We start from the raw sequence: 24,175 nt of genomic DNA, 5'->3' as shown, positions 1-24,175 counted from the left end.
CCCCACCCCACCCCCGTCTCTCAGGCACCCTGTCTCCCATGTGGGTGCAGGGGCCTAAGGACTTGGGCCACCTCCGCTGCTTTCCCAGGCCATAGCAGGGAGCTGGATAGGAAGTGGTGCAGCCGGGATCTGAACCGGCGCCCGTATGGGACGCAGGCATCACGGGCGGCGGCTGCACCTGCTGCGCCACAGGGCCGGCCCCTCCGAACTTTCAGTTTTGAAGACGCCCATCTGCAGATTTCTCGTCTTCTCACTCCATTTTCCTCACTTTCTGAAGTCCCTTCGTCCGAGCCTCCTGGGTGGCACAATTTTGATGGCAAAAGAGGGCAGGTTCCCCAGGCTGCCGGTGGAGGCGGGGCGGGAGGGGCCGGTAGGAGAGCTGGCCACTGCCCCAGGCCCAGGTCAGGGAACCGCAGTGGGCCTGGGGCACCAGGACCAGTGAACAGCGGGGCAAAAGGATGAGTGATGGGGCCGGGGCTCCGCAGGGGACAGCCAGGCTGAGCCGGCTGCAGGTGCAGGGTCCCCGCCCGCCAGGCCATGCCAAGTCTGACGCCTGCAGCCCCTAGCGCTAGGCGGGCGCCCGGGAGCCGTTGTCGTGGGACGGGGACAGCATTCGCCGATGGTCAGCGCCTGCCTGCACCCAGTGGTTCTTCCTGTTTCCAAGCAGGGGCTCACCGACTTCCCTCACGGCCTCCCTTTTCCTGTCTGAGGGGCCCGGAAGTGGCTCATCTGATACCCAGGGGCTGCTGGGCACAACCGTGTGATGGGAGGAGCAATGGGCCAGGAGTCCCAAGGCCTCGGTGACAAATGCTGCCAGCTAGCAGTGAGCGAACAAGTTAGGTGGTTTCCTTTTCATTTGTCCCCAGAGCAAGGTGTCCATTGTCACTCATACGGCTACCGCCTGGTGCTACCGGGCTGGGGCACCCCCCCACACACAGGGGGCAGCTCCCGGCTCAGAGGAGGTGGCCGCAAACCCGAGTGTGTGTGGGACGAATGGACGCAGTGTGCGGAGGGCAGAGCAGTCAAGGGCTAATGCGGAGGCGGGGCTCACCCCAGCAGGCCCCGCCTCTCCTTCCAGAACCTACTCTCTGCTTGGGCCTGCTGGCGCCAGCCCCGCTGCCCTGCACCTGCTGGGACAGACGCTCCCCCGTGGCCCTCGGTGGCAGCAGGGGCTGGGTCCTGGCTGCCTGAACCCCATCCCGGAAAGCCTCTCGGCCGCCACCCAGCACCTGTGGTTTGCCTGGGCTCACTGCCACCCTGGCTGAGGAAGCGGCCTGGCGCGGGGTCCAATCAGAACATGGCCTCCCTGAGACAGACACAGTTGGTGGGAGGAAGGCCTAAGACCTAAGCTGGGCCAATCGGAGTAAACCTCCATCAGAACTTTGCCTGGAACGGCCGCTCGCTCTCTGTGTCTGAACTTGGACCAGGAGGGGTGAAACCCTGCGAGCCGCTTGCCAGTCGGCAGGAGACAGAGGCGAGAGGCACTGGGAAAACCAACCCTGATGACGTCCACGGAGTCCCCTGGATCAAGCCGCACCTGAAACCACGTTGCCAAACTTGAATCCCTAAGTTTATTTCCTGCTTAAGCAGCTTGAATTGGTACTAGCCAAAGTCCTGCCTGGGAGGGCGTGAACGCTGAAGACTCTCACAGGCGCAGGCCGCTGGGGGTCGTCGGGGGCGAGGGCAGGGGTCCACTGAAGCCTGACCCCCAACGCGCGGGGTCGGTGGGCGACACCTCTGGGGGCTGGGAGACTTGATTTGCCTTATGTTGTCCAAAAACAGGGAGAACTAAGACAGGGGGAGCAGGCTTGGGAGCCATTGGCTTTCGCTCGGTAGAGAAAGGCCAGGCGAGGGGGCTCATCGGCATCACAGCAGACCGCTCAGGGGACAGCAAGTGCCTGGTCCCTCAAGGGGACAAGTGGAGGCCGGCAGCCAGGGCCCCAGGTTTCCAGGCATCAGGAACGGAGGAAGTGGGCAGGTGCTGCCCTGCGCGGCAGCTGGCCCTGACCGCAGAGACGCGGGGGCAGCTGCGCGGGCCTGGGGCTCCCTCTGGCCCCTGGGAAGGAGGGAGCAGGGGGGACGGGGACGCAGAGCCCCAGGGAGCGTCTGGCGAGAGAGGACGGTCAGGTCGGCCAAGCTCTGCAGCCATCTGCTAAGACGTCCGAGGAGAGAACGGCGCGGCCAGGCTTCGCTGGGGGCCCTGGGAGGGTCAGGACCAGCTGGGGCGGGGCTGGGCGCAGTCTGGAAGGGAGACGGCAGGCGCTGAGAAGCGGGGGGTGAGCAAAACCCACAGCGCCCTGCAGCCCTGGGGCCTGTGCGCTCGCTGCTCCTCCCCCTGCAACCACACCCACCGCCCCCTCTCCTGGCCGCCCCCCCAACCGCCTGGGGCCCATGGGGCTCCTGACTGTCCTCCTGTCCTCTCTACCATCCTCTGTAGGACTGGGGGGCCAGGCGACAGGACACTGCTGACCCCTGGCTCCGGTAGGGGACAAGAAGGCTGGGGAAACTGAGGCTCGCTCGATACCGGCCGTCGGCTGTGCCTGCTGGGATGCGTGGCCACCTGAGCCTGCCGGGTGTTGGGAGGGGGGCAGGCGCAGGCGCAGGGTGGGGGTCTTACCCTACAGGACGCTGCAGGGGCGCTTCTGCTGCCGCGTGGGCTGGGGGCACAGCACGGCCCGGATGGCCTCGTCGAAGACGGTTTTGAGGCCCCTCTGGGTGAGGGCCGAGCACTCCAGGTATTTCACCGAGTCTGGGGGCGGAAGCGTAGCTTGGGGGTGGGGCTCTGGGCAGATCCCCCTGCCACACCACCCCTAGGGCTGCGGGGGCCTCCTGGTAGCTGTGTCACCCTGAGCCTGCGTCTCAGTCTCCCCACATCTGAATCGGGAACCTGGATTCAGCGGGAGGGGCGCAGGCCCCCAGAGCAGGGCTGTGTTTCTGGGGCTCCTCCACTCGCCTCCGATGGGGACCCTGCCCCAGTCTCTCCGCCCCAGCCCCAGCTGCTCTGGGAAGAGTTGTCCAGACGTTCAGGCCAGGGGGAGCCCGGGGCCAAGGCCCTGAACAGCAAACACTCAGAGGCCCCCAGGGTTAGCACCCCAGTGCCAGCCCCCATGCCCAGGGCTGTGCGGGAGCTCGTAGGCTCTGATCTAACAAAGCCAGCCCCCTGCCCCAGACCCAGACATACCCCAGCCCACTCTCCCAGAAAGATACAGGCTGGTACTCGTCACCGACCAATCAGAGGAAGGCCACGCGCTCTGTGAACCAATCCGAGCTGACCACGCCCTGCTCAGCCCCCACCTGACGCTGTGGGAGTCCCCACCCCATCCTGGCCGCCAGCCCCAGGCTCTGCGCAGGGCAGATCAACTCCTGCTTCTCCCCCCACCCCGCATCTGGCTTCCAGCACAGGAGGGGTGGTGGGCAGACCCTGCTCCAGCACGCCCAATGTACAGATGAGGAAATCAAGGCCGTCAGAGGACGTTACCCAAGGCCTCACAGCACCCTTCCCTCCACCTGAGGGGGCAGGAGTCGGAGGGCGGGGGCTCTTCCACACGCTCTCACGACTGCTCAGGGCTGGAGCCCGGGGCAGACAGCGGGCAGGGCAGGGCAGCCTTCTGGAAGGAGCCTGTGTGACTTCCCCGCCCGCTGTAGCTCAACAGTTTCCCCGAAGTGAGGAAGCACAAAGCCCCTGCAGAGAGGATCCACAGGAAGAGGAGGGGAGGGGCGGAGAGGATGGGGAGGGGAGGGGAGAGCAGGGGAGGGGAACTTTGCCCGTCCCAGAGAAGCCCACGGGGACAGAGCAGGGTCGGCACCAGCTCCACGCCCAGACACACACAGCTGGGTGGAGGGAGTTGGGAGACAAGGGGGAGCCCCCATTCCCAGGCCTGGGCTGGGGAGAAAGAAAGGGTGGGGCCACTCTTGCAAGTCTCACGCTGGAGGGAGCCAGTGCCCCACCCCCACCCCGGGCTCGTGTCTGGCAAGGACAGCCAGCCCTCGGGTCTCCTTGTCATCACCCCCAGGCTTAGAAGGGCCACCGGCACTTGGCCGTGTGTTCCTGCAGGGGCCTGTAGCAGTTCCGCGCCTCCCACGGCCACCAGCAGCTGCCTCTGCCCTCATACCCACCCCTACTGCTCGCCCGGCCTGGCTCAGCAGGACCAACACCAGGGTCCTGGGCTGGGGGCCTGGCTGCCCACGGCTCTGCCTGTGACCTGTGGCCGCGTTGGGACACGGGCCACCACCGCCCACCCCGGCCTCAGTCTCCATCTCCAGGACTCTTGATGGGCGATGGCCCGCCTCCACCGGGCGGCCCCGGTGTTTGGTCCCCAGGGCTGGGATGTGCACTCTGCCACCTCCCAGGTGTGCGCTTCCCCCCCTTTCCAGTACAGTGGGGGTGCTAACAGTCCCCCCCGCGTCGCTGCTGCGGAAATGGAGTGGGAGAGCCTTCTGCCCGGCTCCCGGGAACAGCCGTACTCAGCCATGATCAGCAGCAGGGAGCAGAGCCGCCCCCAGAATTCGTCATCGCGGGGCTGGGGAGCCCCGAGGGAGGGGACAGAGGCAGCTGCTGCTTCCTGGTTAGTCCTGCAGGGCCCCACCCAGGGCCAGCTCCAGGAGAGAAGCACCCCCAAGTCCTGTCCCCGTGAGGGGAGATGGAGGCCCAGCGAGGGCAAACCACTACCCTAGGGTCACACAGCCAGCAAGGCCCAGGCTGAGAGCCGCCGTCTGGGACACACACAGGCTGGCCAGGAAGGAGGGGAGGCAGGGCCACACCCCCCAGCGCAGGTGGAGGGGGAGCCGCGGGGCCTAGGACTGGGCAGGGGACCCAGGGTTGGGGCTCGGGGTTGGGGGGGCGGGGAAGATGGCCGCGTCCCGGGCCGGTCACGGGGAAGGCGGTGGCGCTGCGGTTTCTCTTCCTGTGAAGGGTTGGGGGCCCTCCCAGTTCCGGCACGAGGCCGCGGTGGGGCCGAGGCAGGGAGGGGTGGGGGTGGGGAGCCCTGGGGGACCCTGTGGGGAGGCTGAGGCGCAGTGCCCAGGGGCCCAGGTGGCCCTGGGCTCCGGGCACCACGGGAGAGGCTGGCCCCACAGTGGTCACCTCCCTGGCGCAGCCGGAGCCACTCTGAGGAGCGCCCCACCCCTCCCCCACCCCTGCAGTAATTCGCTGCCCTTCCTCCAAACCACAGAGCAGCCACCTACTCGCTGTGTGACCTGGGATGTCACTTCCCCTCTGCCATCTGTGGGCAGGAGCAGCTGGGCTGAAAAGGGGGAGGTGGGGTGGGGGTAGGGCAGACGCCGTGCGTCACCTTTCCAATCTCAGGCAGCAACACCTCCTCCAGGGAGCCTTCCCAGAAAAACTCAAGCTTGCCTTGGCTCCAAGCAACCCCAGAACAGCCTATGCCATCCCTGCCTCTCTCTGCCCTTGTCTTCCAGTGCCACAGCCACTAACCACCACCACGCACTGCCCGCCAGGCACCTTGTGTGTATGGGCTCAAATCCTCCTGCCGAGGTAGGCACTGTCACCATCGCCTGCTCTCTGAGCCAGGAAACACAGGCGCAGAGGGTCTCGGCGGTGGGCACAAGGTCGTGGAGTGGAGGTACGGCACAGCCCGGGTCTGACTGCCGGAGCCTGGCCCTGGGCGAGGCTGAGCCCCCGCGCCCCACCCCAGCCCCGAGCCTGAGCCCCTACCGATCTCCTTGGCCAGCGCCAGCCCCTGCGGGTAGGTGATGGGAGCCAGCTTCTTCTCCTTCAGCTTCTCGATCGTGTCCTTGTCGTCGCGCAGGTCCAGCTTGGTGCCCACCAGGATGATGGGCGTGCTGGGGCAGTGGTGCCGCACCTCGGGGTACCACTGGGCGGCGCCGTGTGGACCCCGGAGACATGGGTTGGGGAGAAGACGGGAAGCAGAGGCGCGAGGAGGGGGTGCGTGGTTGGAGGACGCAGGTGCAAGGGGAGGAGAGAGGACAGGGTTAGAGGAGGCAGCTGGCCAAGTTCTCGGCCCAGCCACCCTTGGAGATGCCCAGTCACGGGGCCCCCTGAGCCCCCACGCCAGCCCTGGGATCCCCGCCTCCCGCCCCGGGTCCCCGCCAGACCATCGCTCTGTGGCCCTCACCTTGGCACGGACGTTCTCATAGGAGGCTGGGCTGACAAGGGAGAAGCAGATGAGGAAGACATCCTGGGGACAGAGTGGGCAAGGGGGCTTGTGAGGGGATACCCATAGGTGTTTCTACGGCCTCTCCCCCACCCCCAGCCACCCCTGGAGCAGCCCAGGGGACGTGAGGGCCCTGTGATGCCGGAGCCCCTGAGGCCGAGGCCAGGAAGAGAGGGCACAGCGACAACAGTGGGCTGTGGTCACAGAGCTGGGGGGGACACGAGCTGTCTCTGGCTCTGCTGGGGAGGGGCAAGGCCAACTCCTCCGGCTGGGCCTGCAGGAGGGAGTCAGGGTCACCAGGCCAGGCTGGCTGGAAGGGCATCCCAAGCAGAGGGAACAGAGAGCGCGGAGGCTGGGTGTGCGAGCAGGTGGGGGCCGCACACCGTCTGGGGGTAGGAGAGCGGCCGCAGGCGGTCGTAGTCCTCTTGGCCGGCCGTATCCCACAGCCCCAGGTTCACAGGCTTGCTGTCCACCATCACGTTGGCTGAGTAGTTGTCAAACCTGCAGGGAGCGGCAAGACAGACGGCAAAGTCAGCCCCGCGCTGTCCCATTCAGAGGCCGAGACCCAGAGAGGGGCTGTGAGCGGCCCCAAGTCACACAGCGCGAGGTGCTGGGGTGGTCCTCGTTCTTTCGGGGCTGACCATTCTATCAAACAGGGGTTAATCCTAAACAGGTGACAAAAGGGGTGGTTCATCGGCCCTAACTGTCCTGAGAAGGCTGTCCCCCCAAGGCCACGCCCATGTTGTCACCAGGGACAGGGAGGAAGAGCAGCCGCCCGAGGGCACAGAGCTGGGGACCAGGGAGAGCTCAGCGACCCCGAGCAGCAGGACACAGGTGTTGAGCTGTGGGCAGAGGGCCGTCTGGGGGCCTGGCAGCCCACCCCAGAGCTCGCGGGGACAGCTGTCAGCCCTGGGCCGGCACCACTGAGTGGGCTCTGTGACGCTGACACCAGCTGCTGCGGCGCCCCTGCCGGCACCCGTGCAGCTTCCGGATTTCCTGGCGTCAGGCAGTGTGCCAGTGCGGGGGACGCCCGGGGCCCGAGCCTGCCACAGTCCTCAATGCTCCCCGAGACACAGGTGCTGGGGCCTCCTGCTGCGGACGGTGACCCCGCATCAGAGAGGGCGAGAGCCTTCCCGCGGCCACACAGCCCTGAGCAGCCGAGCCACAGCTGTGCCTGCAGGCATGCCCCCCCCCCCCGCCCTGAGGCCCCAGGCCCTGCTCCTCAATCCCTGAGCTGGTCACTAAGACCTCTGCCTCCTCTTCTTCCCCCCCACCATAGCATCCAAGCCCACGCCCCCTGCCTCCCTGCGCACGTGCCAGCCGCGCCCTGCCCACAGCGCCTGGCCCCTCGGCTGTCCACACGCTTCCACCGGCCTCTGTCAGCTCCCCTCCCCAGCCCTGGCCGCCAGCCGCTGGCCAGTACTGCCCCCTGTGCCTTCCTGCCTGTCTTCACCCAGACTCCTATTCAGGCTTCAAAACCCTGCCCAGCTAACTCCTCCTGGGGGGAGCTCCCCTGTGCCCTAGCCACAGACAGCCCATTGTTCCCAGCTTTGGGGGACTGTTCTGCCTTAAGCAGGAGCAAACATGTGAAGTGTCCCTCCCCCACCCCCACCCCGAGGCGCGGGCTCCGAGTGGGCGGGGCTCCCACCGCTTCATCTCCACACCCTCCAGCCTGGTACCCCGTGAATGCAGGAGGAAGGCAATTAAACCACTGTTCACTGCCCCCTCCAAGAAGCCCTCGCTGGGAGGCAACAGAAAGACAACTTCTCCTGGGAAATCCCCGGCCCCTCCCCCACACAAGCTGGTGGCCTGACCCCTTTTTTTTCCTACTTAGTACTTCCTGGAGAGAGTTCCCAGGCCTCTCTCAGTTCCTCAAAATGCCTCCTCCCTCCTGCCTGGAAAGCTCCTGCCATCACGCCCTCACTCCCCACTGGCCTTCCTCCCTGCCTCCTCTTCCTCCCAGGGCCAACCTCTTACTCATCCCTCCGGCCCCAGCTCTACCTCACCTCCTTCCCGGCCCCAGCAGGTGGAGGCCTAGCCCAGCCCCCCCAGGCCAGCACTGGGTGACTGCCATTGTGTAAGCACCAGGAGGGGGCTGGGGAGGAAGGCACTGCCCCGGGAGATAGCGCTGGGCATGCCGGGAAAAGACGCACCTGTGTCACTTTGGGCTTTGGGTTTGGGTCAACCTTGGGGTGGCACCGCCTGAAGTTCTGGAGCGGAGCTGGGTCTCCTATGGCACTCAGGGCCCCGGCAGAGAGCTGCGACTGCAGCAGCACCCAGGAGGGGCCTTTGGTCTTGAAGTGACCGGAGACACAGGTCCCTTAGAGCACGGGGGCCCAAAGGCCGAGCCACCCATCCAGGGGCTGCCAGCTCCCAGGCAGAGGACCCGGAATCCCAGCCCTGCTCTGCGGTGACAGCGGTCAGGGAGTGAGCACAGGGACTGCAGGGAGGGCTCGTTCACCTGGAGCCGCCAGGCCCACCGGGGGAAGCCACCCAGGGCAGGGAGGGGACAGGGTTCCTGGGAAGCTGCGTGCTGCTGTGTGACCTTGGGCAGGCAACCAGCCTCTCTGAACCTCGCTGTATTCACTGCAAGAACATGAGTCTCTCTCTCTCTCTCTCTCTCTCTCTCTCTGTCTCTGCCTCTGTCTCTCCCTCTCTTGGCCTTTAGGGGGACTCGCACACACAGAGAACACCCTAGCCGGCCCTCTGGGACACACTGAGAAGCAGAGAAATCTCAATTTCCATGTCCCCAAAAGTCCCGCCCACCCCACCCAGGACCAGCTGCTGGCACAGGGGGCACCCGTGGCAGGGCCTCCTGGGGGTCTCCGTTCCTTAGGGGGGCGCAGGCTGCCAGGACCAGAGGAGCCTCGCCCCACCCACCACCTCGCCCCCTTTTCCTGGGCGAAGAAGCCGAGGCACAGTCAGACCGGTGGGGGCACCCTGCCGCCCAGACCGGGCAGGCTGTGTGGTCAGCAGGGTCACTTCTCCCAGTGGTGAGGACCCCGCCCGGCCCCCAAGGAGAAAGGATGGCGCATCCTGACACCAGGGGCCCCATGTGGCTGGAGACAGGGACAAGGGCGGCCTGAGGTTGGCTCAGGGCTCTGGGCAGCCAGGCAGGGCCTGGGACAGGATCGGGGCGGAGATGAGACTTGCCCTGAAGGACCCAGGCCCCTCCCAGCCGAGGGGATGCTGGAGACCCGAGGGTGGCAGGAGTGTCACGGCGGGGCAGGCGGCCAGGCGGGCAGGAGGCCAGGCAGGCAAGCACGGCGGGGCCCTGGACCAGCCGGCCAGGCAGGCTGGACGCCGTCCTGCCTGTGGGAATTCCTGCCTGGTTTGCCAGCGCACTGAGAGCGTGACAAGGGGAGGTGACAACAAAGTACCCTCTGCTGGCGCAGCGTGGACAGCGTGTGTCCTGCGCAGAGCTGCACCTGCTCAGGGCCTGCCCGCGTGGGCCGGTCATCGCTGGCACCTGCGATGCGCTCAGCTCTGTTCTAGAAACAGGTGTGACAGTGGCCACTCCCACAGGGACAGCCAGGTGGGGCAGGGCGCTTTGGGTGATGGGGAGGGGCAGGGTTCCTCGGATCAGGAGTGGAAACGCAGAGGCTGGGCTGGGGCTGCGAGCGTGGGGGGGGAGGCAGGAGTCCGGGGAGCCTGGGGGTGCGGTGGGGGTGGGGGTTCAAGGCCTGAGGCAGGATAGGAGAGGTGCTAAGTTTTAGAGAAGGGGAGCAATCAGACAGACGTGGCCAAGGTGTGGCGCTAACTTCCCTTTGATCACGGGAATAAGGATAAGGTGGGGGGGAGACCTCTCCTGTCACAGGTGCTCACGCACAGGATCTATCCCCACCTCCCAGCCAGCACCGCCCCCAGGGCAGCCTGTCTCTCCATCTGTGAACCGGGGCCCCAGGCTCCAACCGCGGGTCTGGGCCGGAGATCTGTAGGCCATCAACGCCAGGGCCGCGGGGTGGGGTGGGTAAATCGCGGTCCTCTGCGCTCCCAAGCTGGCTGCAGCATCTCTAACCCGATGAAGAGCTGAGTGTGCAGGGCTGGGGGGAGGAGGGGTGGATGGGGCCCGCAAGAGCCAATCAGGGGGCAGCCTCATGGTTTCCGGTGCCTGATTGGCTGGCCAGAAGCGCAGCCTGCTGGGCTGGGGAAGGTGCAGGCTCCCAGGGCCATAGGTTCAGGTCCGCCTCCGAGCAGTTAAGCCCCAACCGCTGGCCCCAGGCAGAGCTGGGCTCCGGCTTATCTGATCTTGTGCGGCAGGCACACGTGCCTCCCCCTTCCCCCAGCCCCACAAGACCAGGAGCTGCCTGCTGTCCCCAGCCCGTCCTCTCCCTCTCTCCCACCTCCAACATCAAGGGACCAGTCCCCGCACAGGCGTTGGCAGTGGCAGCAGCCCCCAGACCCGGGGGCTTGTGCAGGCCATGGCAACTGTGCAAGAAGGGAGGAATGCAAGACCCACTGCAGAATGAAAAAGCCGGGATCTTGTCCCAAGATCACTCGGAATTTCAAGACGAGAACATCAGAGCCCCGCCCCAGCCCTGTGCCTGAGCGATGGCGTAGGTGGCACCGCCCCCCCCAGCCACCAGACCCAGTGGGTGCTGTGGCCCCATCTTCTTAAACAGCCCTGGGAAAGAGGCCCTTGTCCATTCTGCTGCCGCTCGGAGATTGCTCAGGAAAACCACGAAGCCACTAACAGCTACTGGGGACCGGGGCCTCCGCACTGCTGGCTGGAACTGACCCTCGTCTCAGCCCGGGGCGGTGCTTGGGCAAGGAACGCGGGGTCGCCCAGCCCAGCCCCCACCTCTTACAGAAAGGGCACCCGAGACTCAAAGACAGGAAGTGTTTGGTGCAAGGGATTGAGCAACTGGGGCTCCCACCCCAGCCAGGACAGGCAGAGTGAGGATGGGAGACTCCGGGCACAGGCGGTGACAGCATGCGTCTGGTGACAACGGCCTACCCCAGTTCTGCACCTGCCTCCCTCCCGCTCAGGTGTGGAGCCCGCCGGCTCTCAGCACTTGGGGAACGGGCAGGAGTCCTCACGTCTGGGTTACAGATGAGCGCAGATGGGGGGGGGGGGCGCTCCCTGGCCGCACATCTCAGCTGGGGCGGAAGCTGGCTTCCCGGCTCCCTGCCCAGTTTCTCTGCTCGCTGTTGGCTGCCTGCTTCCTCCCAGTTGGGCCCGGCTGCGGCAGCTGAGCCACCGTCCCTGGGAGGGAACCCAGGCCACCTGCCGCAGACCAAGGGACTCAGGGCTGTTGTGCTGGGAGTGGGGTCTGAGGCTGGCGGGGACCCCTGACATCACGGGGTGGGTGGAGCATCTTGGCCCTGGCCCTGTCCTTCCTTCCCCTGGTCCTAAAAGGGAGCCCCATTGCCATCACCAAATGAACATCCGATGGGCCTGGACTCGAGTCGGGGGAGCCCCGAGAGCCATTGCATGCAGCCCGTGGTCTTGGGAGAGATCAAAGTCACGCTAGGGAGTGAGTGACTCCTCTGGGCTACAGCAGGAAGGCTTCCTGGAGGAAGGGGCACTGGAGCTGGGCCTGGAGGCTTTAGACACGTGGATGTGGGAAGGAGAGCCCTGTAGCCAGAGGGAGCAGCTGGAGCAACGGCCTTGAGGAACCTGCCGTGAGCAGCAGGGGCTGGGGGCAACCACGGGAGGCTGAGAGCAGACCGAAAAGGCCTTGAACGCCGTGCTCAGGGGTTGGGAGGTGTCCATCAGGCAAGCAAGGCTTGCCTCTGAGTCTGACCCCTACCCACTCCCCACTCCTCAGGTGCAGCCCTGCCTGCACAGCCAACCAGAGGCCGGGGCCTGGGGGAGGGGCGGGGGGCGCAGAGGGCACTGCTAACACCCTGGCACCCCTGTCCCTTGGTGTCCGGATCCTCTGGGTTCCTCCGCTCTCCCTCCCTGACCTGCTGCTCCTGCCCCCTCCCAGTCCTCTCCATCTCCCTCTCCCTGGAGGTGCAAGTTCAAAGCCAGCTCTCCCCCCAACCCTCCCTCTCCCTTCTAGAAGCCTCCCCGGGTGGCTGGTAGACTGGGACCCTGACTGCCCCCCCACTCAGAAGTGCCGGCAGGGGGCGGGCCTGGCCCTGCCACCCCGAGCTCTGGGCAGCCCGCCCCGCACTCACACGGTGGGGATGTACTCTCCCGGGAAGGCGTTGGTGGTGTAGCTGATAAGAAGGCAGGTCTTCCCCACGGCTCTGCAAGACAGAAGGTGAGGGGGCGTGGTCACCGATGGCCCCTGGGGAGACCCAGTGCAGCCGGCCCACGCCTCTGGGTCGGGGTCTCCCGCTCCCAGGCGTCCCACGTGGCTTTTCTGCGCCCTGAGTCTGTAGAAGTCCCCAGGGTTGTGGGCAAGTGCCGACTCCGGGGTCCCATCCCCGGGGTGCTGACCCACGCAGAAGCTTCCCCTGGCGCAGGTGACACGGGACAGGCCGTGCAGAGCAGAGGGGGCCGAGGGCTGGGCCCTCACCTTGTGCTCCAAATCCCAGCTCCACCCCCTGCCCAGTGGCATGACCTCCGGTCAGCGCCCTCTGCCTGTTTCCCCGCAGCGGGAACAGGGACGTGTCCATCTTCCAGGCAGCGTGCAGAGACGTGAAACAGACAATGCCCGTGGCCGCCACCGACTGCTGGGCTGGCCGGGGGCCCCACCGCCACCTCCTGCAGCCTCGCGGTGAAGGGGCGCACAAGTTTAGGACCCAGAGACGTCTGTGTTCAAATGCTGAGCGCTCCCGGGCAGATTACGGAACTTCTCTGAGCTTCAAGCTTCCCCCGTCAAATGAGCCTACATGTTAGAGCTGGCGAGAGACCAAGCTAGGGGAAGTCAACTAAGCCCGGTGCCTGGTATACAGTAGGGGGTAAATAGATGGTGGCCTCATTATCACATTGTCTCCCCCTTAGCCTGCGGGGCTGCGGGCAGGGGCACAGCAGCTGAGCGCGAGGCCCAGAGGCCAAAGGGGCGGCCACGGGCTTTCCCCTGCCTGCTTGGTTTGTCACTTCCCGTTCCTTGCGCGGGCTGCTGGCCCCATCCCCCCCGCCACCCGCCACCTCCGCCGTCCCCAGGGCCACCAAGGTAACTCCAAATGGCTGGAACCTTCCCCTTGACTTCTGCCCTCCCCGTGTCGCCTCAGACCCAAAGCAGAAGTGAGCAGGGCAGGCGGGCTGACATGACCTGGCCACGCACCAGACGCAGCCCGAGCCACGGGCAGGGCAGAACCTGGGCTGGGGCTGCTGCAACCCAGGCCAGAGAATCCCTGTGTCTCCCAAGGCCTGGAGCTGCCGCTCTGTAGAGGGGAGAGCCGGACAGAGGCCCCGCCCAGCTCCAGGCGGCTGGGACAGATTGACAGGGAACCCAAGACCCGCCTGAGGGTGGGGCCAAGGGCTGGCGGCTGACCACCCATCTCACAGATGGGGACATTGAGGCCCACCAGGGCCACCGAGCTCTGACAACCGAGAGGGGCCCTCAGTCCAGCCTGCACGCGGGCTAGCCCCCAGCAACCCAGGGGGCAGAGGCCTCCCTCCAATCACCAAACGTGAGCTTCAGAGAGGTGCAGTGAACCGCCCGAGGCCACACAGCACGTCCCGCCAGAGCCTCCAGCCCAGGTCACCGCCAACGTTTTGCTTCCTCACCTCCTACTTGCACCCCCTAGGGGTGAGGACTGAGGCCCACCACCCCCAGGAGACCTGCCCCCAGCTCAGGGGGGCAGGGAGGAGCCACAGACACCCCCACCTGCCATCCTGTACCCTCCACCCAGGCGGCTTCCGGGGTGTGGTGGGGAGGGCTGAGTTCAGCTTCTCTCCCCGGCCCACCCTAGGGTGCTCCCTCTGGGCCCTGGGAAAAGAAGAAAGCAATTCCTGATGGCTGTCACCCAGCGATGCACGCATCGGCAGGGCAGGGGCTCCCCCAGCGTGACCCAGGGCGGGAGGGTCTCAGGGTGGCCCAGCAGGGGCTGTAGGAGGCAAGCCAGGTACCTACCCATCGCCCACCACCACACACTTGATGGCCTGCATCCTGTCCGGGGCCTGGGGGGTGGCGGCGGAGACAGCTGGGGGCCGGCGGGGGCTCCTGCAGGCACCGGAGCTGTGGAGAGCCTGGGAGGCACCGGCCGAGCAGCAGCGGCGGCGGCGGCGGTGAGACGCGAGGCAGGAGGAAGCGGAAGCAGAACTTACCCAAGCCACTGTCCCACGGCCGTTTGCAGAAGGCGGGGCGTGCGGTCTGGCGGAGCAGCTGGGGGCCCCGCAGGTGCCAGGCCGGGCCCTGGCTACCCCCCCACACACACACACAGGCGCCCTGTCCCGGGGCTCCCGCAGGAGACGCGGGGGCCCAGGGGGCAGCACGAGAAGTTGCCCTCTAAGGACCTGAGACTTCCAAGCATACAGTTGACCCCATTTCTGAGCATAAGCACGTAATGAGTGCCTGCTGTATGCCAGGCACCGTGCCAAGCGCTGGTGGCGAGGCCAAAGCACAAGGGGCCCAGCCCCTCCCTGGGGCTCACACTCCTCGTGGAAGGAAAGATTTGGCCTCATTACAGGTGTCCGTCAACCCAGACAGGAAGTGATGGAGCCCAAGGGATCTGCGGAGAGCAGTCACCCGCAGAGAGCTGGGGCCTGCAGGCCGGCATTGCAGCTGGTGTCCAGAAGAGGGCGCACTAGCAGGAGGCCTGCTTTAGCCAGGACTCAGAGTGGGGGCTCCCCGAGGAAGGGCCTGTGTGGGAGTCCCTGGGGAGGAGGATGGAAAATATAGGGGAGGGAGGTGAGGCGGGTCAGCTGACGGAGAAGGGAAGTAGCAGGCAATGCCCTACGTGGGCCAGCCCCGGGGACTTGCGCCCCGAAGGCCAGCACCACGGCCATCCCGTGGGTGTGGAAACTGAGGGTCTGAGAAGCCAGGCGGCTCCTGGGTCGTCTGCAGCCCAGCTGCTGCTTGGAGGGGGAGGGGCAGAGCCCGAGTCCTCCAGGCCAGGGGTGGGGATGGAGAGTGAGTGCTCCCCTTGTCACGAGGGTGCCCCAGGGAGATTAGGAAAGCAGGGACCTCCCAGCTGGCTACAAGGGCGGGGTTCATGGCTGCTGTTCCCACCCCCAGCCCCCGGGGCCGGGGGAGAGGGCAAATGTTTGGGCCCCTGCGCCCACGTGGGAGACCTGGGCAGAGTCCCTGGCTCCTGGCTTCAGCCTGGCTCAGCCTGGGCTGTTAGAACCATTTGGGGGGCAAACCAGCAGATAGAAGATCTCTCTCTCTCTCTCTCTCTCTGTAATTCTGCCTTTCAGGTAAATGCATCTTTTTTAGAGAGAGACACATGTGGTGAATGCAAAGCGGCGTCCTAACTGCAAACGGAACAGAAAAAGTGGCTGAGCCGCCCGCCGTGTGGCTCAGATGGCTGTGCCGGAACACGCCTCGGCTCGGGCGGGCGCCCGTGGCCGCGGAACAGGCGTCAGCACAGATGGCACAGACGGGTGAGCTCTTCCACCGTCTGCAACCTTCCTCTACGTGGAGAATGGTCCCGCGGAGGTGGCTGCCGCCCTCCCCCTCCTCTCACTCCCCTGACATCCGCAGTGCACAACCTGCCCAAGCCCTCCCGGCTGCAGACAGGAGCTCTCTCTGTCCCCCTGCTCCACGAAGCCCAGGCAACACGTGGCCCTGATCCAGAGCCATCGACGCCGTCCCTCATTCAGAACCCATCAGTCCCATGCGCGTGCATGCCCAGCTCTGGGCTTGGTGCCGCTGTGATACCAGACACGGGCAACAAGGAAACTCCCCCAGGACGTACAACCTGCCCTGAGGGCCACACAGCACCCGGGACTGCTTCCGCGGGACCTTCCAGATCTGCAGGTGCGCCTGGGCCTGTGTGGACCGGCCAGAGGGCAGGACGGGGAGGGAGGCAGCTGGGATGACGGCAGTCACGTGGCTGCAGGGCTCCGCGCTCTGGTGCGCTTCCAGTGTGGCAAACATCGCTCTGAGCACCATGGCGGGGGGAGGGAGGGCGGCTCCTGAACCCATGTTACAGATGCAGAAACTGCAGCGCTACTGGAGGCTCACTCGCCCGCCCAGGGTGCCGCACTGGAGCCAGTGCACAGGGGTGAGCCTAGGTCTCCTGCAGCAACACACGTGGGGAAACCGAGGCCAGGAAGCAGCAGCCCGGACGCTAATCCAGGATTCAGCTCTTTGATTTCTTTTCCAAGTGTGGAGCTCTGGCCTGTGCACAATGGATCATCACCATGTGAATACTGGGCCCCACGAAACGCCCACAACCAAGATACGGGACAGCGGGGACGGCGCTGTGGCGCAGCGGGTTGAGCCACCACCTGTGACGTCAGCGTCCCATATGGGTGCCGCTTTGAGTCCCAGCTGCTCCACTCTCTGCTGTGGCCTGGGAAAGCAGCAGAGGATGGCCCAGGTGCTTGGGCCGCTGCACCCACGTGGGAGACCTGGATGAAGGTCCTGGCTCCTGGCTTCGGTCTGGTCCAGCCCTGGCTGTCCATATGGGATGCCGGCGCCGCAGGTGGAGGCTTGACCACTATGCCACAGCGCCTGTCCCCCAAATAAATAAGTAAATCTTTAAAAAAGATACAGGACGTTGCCATCCCTTGGAACGTTCCCGGGCATTCCTGCCCCACCCCAGCCCGCGCACACGTGCACGCGCACGCGCACTCGGACTTGCTGCTGCTCTTGACCGCTTCGTGGTTTGCGGGAATTCGCATCAGCGCGGCCCTGCAGCCCGTGGCTTCTCCCGCACGGCTCTGGCTGCGCGCGCTGCGAGACCCATCGTGTGGTGGCCCTGCCGTGCGGTGGCCCGGGCTGCCTCTTCAATCAGTGGGCGGCGGCCCTGGCGTGGCTGCGCCCCGTTGGCTGCTCAGAGAGCCCCAGGCTGCTGACCACGTTTGCCAATCACCCAGTCTCAGAACCCCAGGGTCTCGGGTTGTGCTGAGAACGGCCTAAGGCGCTCGCTCCGCCCGGGCCCTCAGCCTGCTGATCCACAGCCCTCGAAGCCTCTGCAAGTCCCGGCTCACATGCGCCCCCTGCCGGGGAGCTCGTACCCTGCAGGGCGGGCTCTCCCCGAGGCTATGGGAAACCCTTCCCCAGGGCGGGCGCTCGGCACAGCCATGAGGCCGCCTCCAGGGGGCGCCTGCGTCCCGTATCAGTGTGCCTGGTTCAAGTCCCCGCTACTCTGCTTCCCACTAAGGCCCACCCTGGGAGGCTGAAGCACTGGGGGCCCTGCGACACTGGGAGGAGACCTGGGTGGAGCTCCTGGCTCCTGGATTCAGCCTGGTCCAGGCCTAGCAGTTGTGGGCATTTGGAGGTTGAGTCAGTGGACAGAGCGCTCTCCCTCCCCCTCCCTCTCTGTCTTTTGAATAAAGAAGAAGGGAGGGGGGAGGAAGAGGAAGAAAACCTTCCTCATTCTCAGCCCACATCCCCCGCCCCCGAGCTCCCCCACGGAGGTCCTGCCTCTTACCCTGGGCCCACGCGGGCTCAGCAGCTTCCCGTCCCTACCCTCACTGGGAGCGTGGGTTTCAGTTTAGTCGTTTGTTCTGGGGTGTAATGCTCCATTTATACGAGCATGTCCACATGCATTGACCCAGTGTCCTGTTAGGGGACGTGTAAATGACCCGCAGTGTTTGCAGTGTGGGCTGCCAGCCTTGGCCAGCAGGTGGCGGCAGAGTGGCGGGCGCCTCCGCCTTTCACCCCAGCAGCGGGCTGGGTTTCCATCCCCGCGGCCACTCTCGGGGTGAGCGCTGGTGTCTTCCATGCACTGACCCTGAGCATCTCTGTAAGTTTTATTGGGCACAGGGGTTTCCTGTACCAAAATCATTTTTTCACATGTTTTTGTTTCTTTTTCTGTTGGTGTATTATGTAAAGGGGTTTTTGCTCTCTCTTTTATTAAATATTTGTCTATTTGAAAGGCAGAGCGGCCGAGAGAGAAGGAGATAGACACACACACAGAGAGAGAGAGGTCTTCCATCCTCTGGCTCACTCCTCCAAATGGCCACAACAGACAGGGCTAAACCAGGATGAAGCCGGGAACCAGGAGCTCCATCTGGGTCCCCCACGCAGGTGGCCGGGGCCCAGGTACTTGGACAATCACTGCTCGCAGGGTGCACGGCGGCAGCAGGGCAGCAGGAAGCTGAACCCAGGGGCCGCGCTGGGACTGAAGCCCAGGCACTCTGGGAAGGCACGCAGGTGTCAAGTGGCATCGTACGCCCCGCTCCAAACAGCCGCCCCGAGAAGCTGGGCTGGCAGCCGGCAAAGGTGCCCCGAGTGCTCACCCCCTGCTGCCCGGGGCCGGTTCCCTTCGCAATCCAGGCCATGACGTAGCCAGGGGACATCCTGGCCAGGCCATGACGTAGGACCACGCCGTGTCGGCTCCCCAGGCCCTACAACACGGACCAAAGGAACTGCTCTTCTTTATGAAGTACCCAGCCTAGGGGCTGGCGCTGGGGCACTGCCGGGTAAGCTCAGCCCGCGACGCTGGCCTCCTGTGTCACAGCGCAGCTAATGCACCTGGGAAGCAGCAGGGGGCACCCGAGTCCTTGGGCCCCTGGGCCCCCTGGGAGAGCCGGGAGCTCCTGCTTTAGCCTGGCCCAGTCCCAGCTGTCGCAGCCACCTGGGAAGTGAATAAGCAGATGGAAGATCTCTCTCCCTCTCTCCCTCTCTCTCCCTCTCTCCCTCTCTCTCCCTCTCCCCCTCTCTCTCCCTCTCTCCCTCTCTCCCTCTCTCCCTCTCTCTCTGCCTTTCAAATATACGTTTACTACCAGCCTCCAGTATCTTGCCGCAGCAACACACAATGCACTCCGACAGGGGTCGGACCCACCTTTCCCGGGGCTCCTGGGCGAGTCTCGCCAAGAATTCCTCCCCTCCCTCTCGCCTGTGTCCTGTGACTTCCCCCCGAGGCTGTGAGGGGCTGCTTCTCCCATGCAGCTCTCATACACTCAGGATGGGTTTCGGTGCGTGGCGAGACGCAGGCTGCTTTGGGTTTGTCTGAGCCATGGGTTGGAGGCTACCAGGGACTCCAGGCCCCTGCTGGGTGGAGAGGGTCCCACTCGCCGTGTCGCGGGTCCTGCGCCCGCTGGGCCTGAGTGCCGTCCTCGCCCCCCGAGCCAGCACAGAGCTGTCCCCCCTCTCTGGAGCTTTTACAAAATTGCAAGCGCTGTCATGGCTAGCTTTTAGAATCAGCTCGTCGAGTTCCAAGAAAACCCGCGCCAGGCTTCTGATTCGGCCTGCCCTGACATCCCTAGGCTGTCTCGGGTCTTCGCACCAAGGACAATGGCCAGTTTCCTTTTTCTGTCTCTCGATGAAATTGTTGGGCTGCCCCTCCCCCACCCCAGGAAAAGTCACGCCCATTTTTCAAGATTATTCCTTGATTCCTCGTGACGTTCAGTGCCATTGGAATGAATCTTTCTTCCCATTGAATTTTCCGTGCGTTGTCTACACGTAGGGAAAATGCATGTTGGACTCAGGGAACCCAGACGGAAATCCCAGTTGCCACGTCTCTAGCTTCCCCCAGCAGCTCTGTCTCCATTGGAAAGTGACAGCTCCAGCTCTGCCGTGCTGGCTCTCGGTCCGTGGATCCCTCGCCCGGTTCAGGGCTGAGTGGAGCGGTGGCCACAGGCAGCCTCGCCTCCTCAGGCTCAACCTTCCCCACTGAGCTCCACGGCTGGGGGCTTAGGGCCGATGCAAACCGAGTTCATCTGGGGGTTGTGGCTGACTGTCCCCAAGCAGCCATCCTCTGCTTCTTTTTCTATTTTAAAGGCTCATTTATTTATTTGTTTGTTTGTTTGTTTGGAAGGCAGAGTTATGGGGAAGACGGGAGGGAGAAAGGTCTTCCATCTGCTGGTTCACTCCCCAGATGACCACAACGGCCAGGGCTGGGCCAGACCAAAGCCAGGAGCCAGGACTTCTCCCAGGTCTCCCATGTGGGTGCAGGGGCCCAAGCACTTGGACCATCCTCCACTGCTTTCCCAGGCGCATTAGCCGGGAACTGGATTGGAAGTGGAGCTGCCGGGACTTGAACCGGCACCCATACAGGATGCCAGCATCACAGGTCGCGGCTTCACCTGCTACACAGCACTGGCCCCAAGAAGTTTTTAGATTTGTTGAAGAACACTCTGAGGTTGGCGTGTTGTCCCCCCCGCACCCCCGGTGTCCCAGCAGGCACCTGGAGTCCGGGCTGGGGAACGCCTGGGCCCAGGTCCCCTCTGTCTTAGATCCACCCCTGCTCAGCGTCACAACCACGATGGGTGGCAGAGGGTGGCCGGCTCTGGGCAGTCCCCAGTGGCTCAAGTCCATCCTCAGAGTGATCGCCGGCCTCTGCAGCCAGATTCCAAGGAGCCGGACCTGTGCCCCGTCCCCAGCAGGCAGGCACCCCCAGCACCCTCTGTCTCCTGAACATTGCTTGAAGCTGCTTTCAGAACCTGGCCAGGGGCGGCCCCGTGGGAGGGAGGAGGGCTGTGAGCATCTGTGCGCTGCCTCTGTCCCAGGCACCCCCCCATCCCTCCACTGTGCAGGTCTTGGTTCGAGCCTCACAGGGCCCCCAACCAGGCATCCTAGGCCCCTGAGCCCCTCTGCTCCTGCCTTTCCCCTTGTGCCCTGCAGTGGGCGTCCATCCTCCGGCCTAGGTGGGCAAAGGCCCTGAGGCTGAGCCTTGAAGACACCCTGGGGGTGGGAGGGGTCCCTGGCCCTGTGGAGAGGATCCCGCCCTGCCCCCCCCCACACACAAGTGCCCTGGGAGACACTGGGGTAGGGTCCAGGCCGCACACATGACCCAGGCTCGTTCTGGGTGCTTGGTGGGAGGTGGCAGGGGACACAGAAATGTCTGGTCTGGGAGTTCACAGTCCGGCTGGGAGGCAGAGTAAACTGTAAGACAGCAGGGGTAGGAAGTGCCCTGAGAAGTAACCAAGAAACCTGGGGGAAGAACTGGCTGGGGTGGAGGGTGGGGGTGGGGGTGACTTGATCAGAGAAACACAGGTGGGAAGGAGCTCGGAGTGCACTCAGGGCCAGCAGCGGGGCCGCAGGGGCTGGAGCGGGGTGCACCCAGCCTGGGGTCACAGAACTTGGGGGTGATGCTGGGGGGGAGCAGGAAACCGCAGGATTCGATCTAAATGGCGCCCTCTGGTGGCCGCGTTTGGGAATAGACCAGAGCGAGACAAGAGCAGAAGCCGGGAGTCCCGGGGAGAGATGGCGAGGCTGGGACCAAGGACTGGCAGGGGTGGATGACAGCTTACAGGATTTGCCGATGGAGTCAGCGGGGTCCCGGGGTTCATTCTTAGCAACTTGGCAAATGGAGGTGCCACCGTTTCACCCGGTGAGAAGAGGGTGCCTGCAGGAGGCAGGTGCCGAGCCAGGGAGGTCTGGGTTGAGAAGCACCGCCTACCCACCCCTCCTCCCCTCACCCCAGCCACCTCCAGTCCACGGAGACGGCAAGGGCGCGGCTGTATCGGTGAGCTTGGATGAGGGCTGGACACGCAGATGTGGCGCTGTCCCAAGGCGGATGGCCCTGGCTGCAGACCTAAAACCCGACGGGGGGCTGATGGTGAGCGCGTCTGGATGCAGGGTTGCAGGGCCTGGGGGTCCCCAGGGCTTCGTCTAAGAGGCCCCAGAGAGTCCTCCACCAGCCAGACCCTCACCGAGGCTGCAGGGCCAGGGCCAAGGTCGTGAACTTCCAGCCCCCAGGCTGTGAGCGCGGGGAGCCTGGAGCATGTTACTACAGCAGCCCAGAGAGACTCAAGGCGTTTGCTGGTTTCTTTGTTTCTGCTATCGTTATGGTCGGGGTGTCACAATCGACAGGATCGCCTCCTCTCCAAGGCTGAAGGAAGTGTTTGGCTGTGTGTGTTTACCACGCTTTCTCTTCAATATTTATATATTTTCCTTTTATTCGAGAGACAAAGAGGCATAAAGACAGACAGGAGAGGGATCTTCCATCCTCTGGTTCGATCCCCAAATGCCCACAAGGCCAGGGCTGGGCCAAGCCCAAGGCAGAGTCCAGGCTCCATCTGGGTCTCCACATGGGTGGCGGGGACCCAAGCACTTGCATCACCACCACCTGCTGCTCCCAGGGGACGCGTGAGCAGGAGCTGGACTGAGAAGCAGAGCCGGGCGCTCCGCGAGGGGATGCGGGCATCGCAAACAGCAACTTCCCCACTGCCCCGCCCGGGCCCCCTCCACGCGCACCTGGGCACCGCCCCGTCCTGGTTACGGTGAATAGTGCAGCTGTGAACACGGAGTGCAGGTTTGACCTCAACAAACTGCCGGCCTCTGCTTAGGGAACAGCAGATGCCCCGCGCCGCTCTCCATGGCCAGAAGGTGCCTCTGGCTGCAAAGGAGGCTGGGACACAATGCAGAGGGAGGGTGGAGGAGGGGCCGGGAGCAGGTGCTGCGTGTGAGCCTGGTTGAACATTTGTGGCGCCACAGAGGGGGTGTGAGGGGCTTGCATAACCAACTGGTGCAGGCTCCGGCCGTGAGTGCGGGCGGCCACTCCCATGAAATCATGCGGCCATGATGGTGGCCGCTCACCTCCCCGGCCGTGGCTGGGTCCTCACGCTCCTCCGGCAGCCCCAGTCGGCCTCGCCCTCCCAGCTAGAAATCATAGCCAAAAGGAGTTTTGTCTTCCTCGTGGTCCCAGCCCCAAAGTCCCAGGACTGAATCTCATTGGCTACAGTTGGGGCACATGACCACTGCTGAACCAATCACCATAGCCTGTGTGTTCTGACTTCTGGCCCCACTGCTTGATGCGGGGTGGAGTCAGCGCCTGGGCAGTCACGTGGGTGGAAGGGAGGAGGCAGCGCTGGACAAACGCTGGGTATGCAGGGACAGACGCCTCCAACCCCCCCTCGTCTCCCCTGACAGCGGTCCCCCTGCCTCACTGACCCGGGCCCTTCTTCCTGCAAGGATCCCATTGTGCCGGCCCAGAGCAGGAAGCTGCCCACGGAGGCTGGCCTGTCTCAGCCACCACTCGCCGGGAAGGGAAGAAGGAGGAACTGTGTCCTAGCTTCTGAATGCTCCCCGCCCAGCCCCCGGTTTTCTTCTGAGGCTCATTCCTCCCACTAAAGCCACACGCACATCCAGCCCGCCTGTCCCACCCCTGCAGTTGGCACCAGACGCCGGCGCTCCGGGCCTCAGTGCTCATCTGTAAGATGGGGCGAAGTCTCCTCCCTAACTGCGCTTCGGCAGACTAGACCCGGTTGACATGCTTTAGTTCATGAAACAATGTATCCACTGTATCTAAGTCCAAGAATACTTTTAACTCTAACAATGGATCAGAGGCAGGTGTTGATGTCTGTATCCTGGGTTCCAGTCTCTCCTGATTCCAGTTTCCCATTCATGCACACCCTGGGGGGCAAGGGTGATGGCTCCAGTACTTGGGACCCTGTCCACGCTGGAGGCCTGGATTCAGTTCACCCTGGCCCAGCCCCAGCTGTTGTGGGGAAAGCTCTCTCTCTCTCTCTCTCTCCCTTCCTCCCTCCCTCCCACCCCTGCCTTTCAAATAAATAAAAATAAATAAACACATATCTGCCTAGCTCCGACCGTTGCAACCATTTGGGGATGAACCAGCAGATGGAAGACCTCTCTGTCTCTCCCTCTTTCTCTCTGTAACACTGCCTCTCAAATACATAAATAAAACCTTTTTAAAAAATTCAAAATCGCCAGCTCCGCGGCTCACTAGGCTAATCCTCCGCCTTGCGGCGCTGGCACACCGGGTTCTAGTCCTGGTCGGGGCGCCGGATTCTGTCCCGGTTGCCCCTCTTCCAGGCCAGCTCTCTGCTGTGGCCAGGGAGTGCAGTGGAGGATGGCCCAAGTGCTTGGGCCCTGCATCCCATGGGAGACCAGGAGAAGCACCTGGCTCCTGCCATTGGATCAGCGCAGTGCAGTGGCTGCAGCGCGCCGGCCGTGGCGGCCATTGGAGGGTGAACCAACGGCAAAGGAAGACCTTTCTCTCTGTCTCTCTCTCTCTCACTGTCCACTCTGCCTGTCAAAAAAAAAAAAAAATTCAAAATCGGGGCCAGCACTGTGGTGCAGTAGGTTAATCTCCACCTGCTGCACCAACATCCCATATGGGCA

General features: G+C 64.4%; 1 protein-coding gene across 1 annotated transcript; it reads right to left on the bottom strand.

The window, feature by feature from the left end:
* Nucleotides 1-1,575: 1,575 nt before the first annotated feature.
* Nucleotides 1,576-14,246, bottom strand: RAC2 (Rac family small GTPase 2). Its single transcript, XM_062201970.1, has 7 exons — nt 14,108-14,246; nt 12,261-12,332; nt 6,518-6,635; nt 6,096-6,158; nt 5,675-5,834; nt 2,618-2,749; nt 1,576-2,241 (listed from the first exon to the last, which is right to left on the bottom strand). The coding sequence occupies exons 1-6, from the start codon at nt 14,140-14,142 to the stop codon at nt 2,619-2,621; spliced, it is 579 nt and encodes a 192-aa protein (XP_062057954.1). The 5' UTR covers nt 14,143-14,246; the 3' UTR covers nt 1,576-2,241; nt 2,618.
* Between the last annotated feature and the right edge of the window lie 9,929 nt (nt 14,247-24,175).

The sequence above is a fragment of the Lepus europaeus genome, chromosome 10 (genome assembly GCF_033115175.1).
Source record: "Lepus europaeus isolate LE1 chromosome 10, mLepTim1.pri, whole genome shotgun sequence".
NCBI lineage: Eukaryota > Metazoa > Chordata > Mammalia > Lagomorpha > Leporidae > Lepus > Lepus europaeus.
This window is presented reverse-complemented; position numbering and strand designations above follow the sequence as displayed.

Bases quoted from the DNA above. Each gene is read 5' to 3' on its own strand.
- RAC2 (XM_062201970.1), bottom strand. From the start codon at position 14,142: ATGCAGGCCATCAAGTGTGTGGTGGTGGGCGATGG. The intron at 6,636-12,260 runs GTGAGTGCGGGG...CGCTCCCTGCAG, and splicing joins GGAGAGTACATCCCCACCGT to GTTTGACAACTACTCAGCCA. The intron at 5,835-6,095 runs GTGAGGGCCACA...GGCGCCGCCCAG, and splicing joins ATGAGAACGTCCGTGCCAAG to TGGTACCCCGAGGTGCGGCA.